At 35.4% G+C, this 4,592-nt stretch overlaps 1 protein-coding gene and 1 long non-coding RNA gene across 8 annotated transcripts in view; one reads left to right on the top strand and one right to left on the bottom strand.

Moving 5' to 3' along the window:
• The first annotated feature begins 71 nt into the window (after positions 1-71).
• The window catches only part of LOC107667506 (WAP four-disulfide core domain protein 3-like), a 9,267-nt gene continuing 4,746 nt past the window's right edge, over positions 72-4,592 (top strand). For 4 of the 7 annotated variants that reach the window (XM_016459188.1, XM_016459184.1, XM_016459183.1 and 1 more), the window contains exon 1: positions 72-228. In XM_016459188.1, the coding sequence (XP_016314674.1) occupies positions 126-228 (103 nt within the window). In that variant the 5' untranslated portion in view covers positions 72-125. Of the gene's footprint in view, positions 229-326; positions 465-4,592 lie in introns of all 7 variants that reach the window. The other 3 variants (XM_016459186.1, XM_016459185.1, XM_016459187.1) reach the window with 2 other exon arrangements.
• The window catches only part of LOC107667508 (uncharacterized), a 9,097-nt gene continuing 5,416 nt past the window's right edge, over positions 912-4,592 (bottom strand). Inside the window, exon 3 of the long non-coding RNA XR_001631792.1 lies at positions 912-969. This is a non-coding gene — a long non-coding RNA (uncharacterized LOC107667508). The remainder of the gene's footprint in view (positions 970-4,592) is intronic.

Here is a 4,592-nt window from a genome sequence, read left to right as displayed (position 1 = left end):
TGCCTGTGTTGTTTTTTTTTTTTTTTTTGATATACACATGCAGTAAGGCGTTCAGTGATCTGGTTTCTGTGTCATGTGTTTGTATAACAGAAAAGCCAGGAGTGTGTCCAAGCAAAAACCTTAGAATGGGAGCGTGTGCTGAGATGTGTTCCCAAGATGGTGACTGTCCGAATGACGAGAAATGCTGCAGCAATGGATGTGGACATCAGTGTATGGCTGTATCTAAAGGTATGTTATATTAATGCGTTGGTCAGGTTTCTTGACCAATGCATTAATTAGTGGATGAGTCATTCAGTGATCTGGTTTCCCTGTTGTTTGTACAACAGTGAAGCCAGGAGTGTGTCCAAGGAGATTCCTTGGAATAGGTTTGTGTAAAAAGTTGTGTGTCAATGACATTGACTGTCCAAACGATGAGAAGTGCTGCAGCACTAAATGTGGACGTGAATGTACACCTCCATATGAAGGTATGTTATATTGATGCTTTGTTCCCCAGCATGCACGTGTTTATTTATTTATTTTTTTAAATGAAGTACCTGAATTTGGCCCATAGCACCATTTCAAGTGCATTGCGTTTCAAAATAAATTAATAAAACTTGGAATACAACTTGCTGTAGAAGTAAAACTTGTGGTTCATGCTTTGTGTGTTTTGTGCTGTTTGCTGCTAAATGGACCGACTAATTCTGACTCTGTATCAATGCAGTGAGGCCTGATCCATGTCTCGGACCAAATGTGTGCTGATAACACTTCCCATGATCGATGTCCTGCCAGACCGAAGTGTTGCCCAACCACCTATGCATGCAGCTAACATGCCAGTTTAACCATTGGGAATTTTATTTGAGGTCTCCTACGGTCACCAAATAAATCTGTTTAGCAAGACTTCTGTTGTGTGGAATTTTTTTTTCCCCCTCTTTCTCTCTCCAGGAGCTTGGCAGCAAAAGTAGTGGGAAATCCTTGAACTGAAGTATAAAGCTACTAGAAATAAAACCAAGAACATGGGTTAATGCCGGGTTCTGTCTACACGATATTTGTTGTTCACTGACGCGCTACATGAGCTGAAATGGAGACTTGCGTCCTGACGACCATTGTCATTTACGAATCCCCACGATGCCCTACGTCAAGTAAATCGTTGCAAAATTGGGCTAAAATCATGTCTTAACTGGGCATAACACTAATGTGAGCGATTTAGTATGTGTAAATCTTGGTTTAATAATTTTGTGAGACATTCAGTATTTAGTGACTTATTTTTTTTATAAATCTAGTTCTAATGACTGATTTAAATTGATACTTTTGACTCATCCCTTTTATTAAAATACGGTTTAAAGACAAATGTGGAATTTATCATTTTTATAAAGCGGTTTATTTGTGAACCTGTAGCTGACTTTTTTTCATATTAAATGTTACCATATTCATTGCCCCTCTGTGGCATTGTGTCCCGGGCGAATTAGTAATTGAAAGTAAGGGTTGCCCAGAAAGATCAAATATCCAAATTGTTAATGCACACCTAATCTTATGATCCACTATAAATTAAGTTTTCATTGACATTGGATTTAGAATTAGATTCCAAATGGAGTCGGATTATAAATTGGAAAAACAATTAAGTGATTTGTTTAATAACAGCAGACAAGACACTTGCAGAATCTTTCACCCCACGTCATTGGAGTCTGTCGTTGGACCAGTGGGTGGTCCTTACAGTGGTCTGGCTGGCGAATATAATGAAATTCCAAGCATGTCTGACCTGTGGAAATGAAAATATTGAGAAATGTCTCGGTGACTGGTTCCCAACGTTCTTCAAAATATAATTGTTCCACAGGCAAAAGAAAATACAGGTTTGAAATGATATGAGGGTAAATGAGTTGTAATTTTGTGAACTTTCCTGTTAAGGCATTTAGTGCTTATCTCAGCAACTTCAAAAAGTTTTGAAAGCAAAATTAAAGTATCCCATCTTAATGACATCAATCTATAAGCAGCAGAGATTGCCTCATTTCTTTAAAATATCTCTCAAAATAAGAGATTTGGAAAGTGCTTCATTATGTTTAGTACGGACATTCAGTGAGGTGTATGACTCACTGAGGGTTTAGAAAGAAGAAATTTTGGGAACAGGAAAGAGAATGTTTTAATTCTAAGAATGTGTATCGGACATTGGTCTTAAAATTAATGTCTGAATACAAAAGGGAAACATGAAACTGGAAATTGTGACAAGTAGAAATCATAGAACACATACTTATGAAATGTGATGCATGTAAAAAAAGCAAGATTTCAACTAATTCAAGCTTTAAGATCTTTGGGAATAAAGAATGTCACTCCAGGTTTATTTATTACAAGATCAATCTTTTTTTTAACATCTCTTATTGTTTCCCAACTTCCCAGTATCAACTCCACACTCCTGTCCACTTTAAGGTAAACTGACCTGATTCCCTCACATATTCAAGTTAAATCAAGACTGAACACTGTATGGAGGAATCAAGCTCTAAATCATAAAACACATACTTATGAAATGTGATGCATGTAAAAAAAGCAAGATTTCAACTAATTCAAGCTTTAAGATCTTTGGGAATAAAGAATGTCACTCCAGGTTTATTTATTACAAGATCAATCTTTTTTTTTAACATCTCTTATTGTTTCCCAACTTCCCAGTATCAACTCCACACTCCTATCCACTTTAAGGTAAACTGACCTGATTCCCTCACATATTCAAGTTAAATCAAGACTGAACACTGTATGGAGGAATCAAGCTCTAAATATAAAAAAAGATAATCACAACTAAACGAGACACGGAACCTAATAAGTAACCATAAGTAACAGATAAGAACACAATAGCCCTACTGTGTTGTAACATGGTGTGGTAAATGGGCAACTCTGGTAAGGCTGCCCTCTCATTCATTGATCTGCTAACCGCTATGTTATGCTCGCGTGTTCTGATAATAATAACTTTTCTAGGACTAAACATTATTTGGATAATTGGTAAAAAATAAAAAAAAAAAAAGCACTAAATCTCTTAATAGTCCTACAGTTAGACCTACCTGAAAAACTAAAAAGCAATTCATTTCATTTGTAGGCCTATCGTTATTTTTTTTATTTGTGCTATCATTAGTAATTTCTTTATTTGTTCGTATTTTATTACTGACTTCTTGTCATTTTTTATTTAATTCAAAGTTTGAAATCAAATATCGTGCTACTGCAACAAAATTACCCCACTGTAAAATCAAAAATACTCTTAAGTAAGCAAAACTTTGTGAGATAGCTAGTTATAATGTTAATTAAACAATGTTTACATATGAATAAAAGCCTACATTAAAATCTGTCATATAAATTGGTCTCTTCATTAGAAATTAGCCTACTGATTGCCACCATTGATGGACAAAAAAATTTAATAATGTTAAAAATATCAGTATGACAGTATATTCTGCAGTTCTTCCCTGCTGTACCGAATATATTTTTCAAAGTATCATATCGAAGTTAGAAATTCAAGTATTGTGACAAAATAAATTTTGTAGGGTGCCACAAATTTGTTAAAATTTGCAAAGGGTGCCGCGACTAAAAAAAGGTTGGGAAACACTGGCCTATAGCTTACTCACATGGTTATATGCTAAATGTTATTTAATCATCTATTTCGGTACTTGAATTTTAAATGTATTAAATTCAAATTCACAAACATTGGCCGTATATTGAGAAATGACTGCAAACTGCAAACTTTATTAATATTATTATTATTATATTCAGTGTCAATTTGTGCCGGTTACATAATTAGGCTACTCCAGGAGATGGCGACAAGTGACTGTGTTTTGTCGTGTCTCAATTGTCTCCATCCTTAATCAAACACACCTGAACAACCTAATCAGGGTCTTCAAGATTAGGCAGCAACAGGCAGGTGAGTTTCATCAGAGTTGGAGTTGCGCCAGGCCTCCTTGGATCCTTAAAAACGCATTTCAAAACACGTTTTGAAAGCCTCGTGATCTACTAAATCAGAGCATTTTCCAGCAGAGTGTATTGTGAGGTCGAGAGGATGAGAGCTCGAGTGTGTTGTTTGTTGATTGCTGCTTTATTGTGTCTCTCTGTTTGTTTGAGCACAACAGGTGCTGAAGGGGCAGCTGCAGGTGAGGTCTTTTAACTTCATTACACAAGTCAAGTCAAGTTTATTTTGTACAGAGCTTTTCACGATACAAATCATTGCAAAGCAACTTTACAGCAAATTAAGTTTCTACAATATTTAGTGGTAGCTTATCAGTGGTGACTGTCAGTTAATGTACATATGGCAGAAATGTACGGAAAAATCAATTTAAGACGTAATAAAACAGATGATGAACACTATTAACAGCAATTATTATATGATGCAATTAAACTTATAGCAAAATGTGGTAGTTCTGTATGTTGTTTCAGGGTTGGCATCATCTCTTCTCAGGTGTTCTGGATCCAGACTGAAGCTTGTGTAAATCCTAGTTAAGGCAAAAAACTGAGAAACAAATAGACATAATTAGGGTAGCTGCTGTTCCAACCAAGCAAAATTGATTTGTTTAACCCAAACTAAAGAATAATAATGTGCATTTGATCAGATATAACTGCAGTAAAAGATTATGAGATGCATTATTTGAATG

Source organism: Sinocyclocheilus anshuiensis, unplaced genomic scaffold, assembly GCF_001515605.1.
Source record: "Sinocyclocheilus anshuiensis isolate Anshui unplaced genomic scaffold, SAMN03320099.WGS_v1.1 scaffold1779, whole genome shotgun sequence".
In the NCBI taxonomy this organism is placed as follows: Eukaryota; Metazoa; Chordata; class Actinopteri; order Cypriniformes; family Cyprinidae; genus Sinocyclocheilus; species Sinocyclocheilus anshuiensis.
The sequence above is the reverse complement of the archived record's forward strand: the minus strand, read 5'-3'. Positions and strand labels throughout refer to the sequence as shown.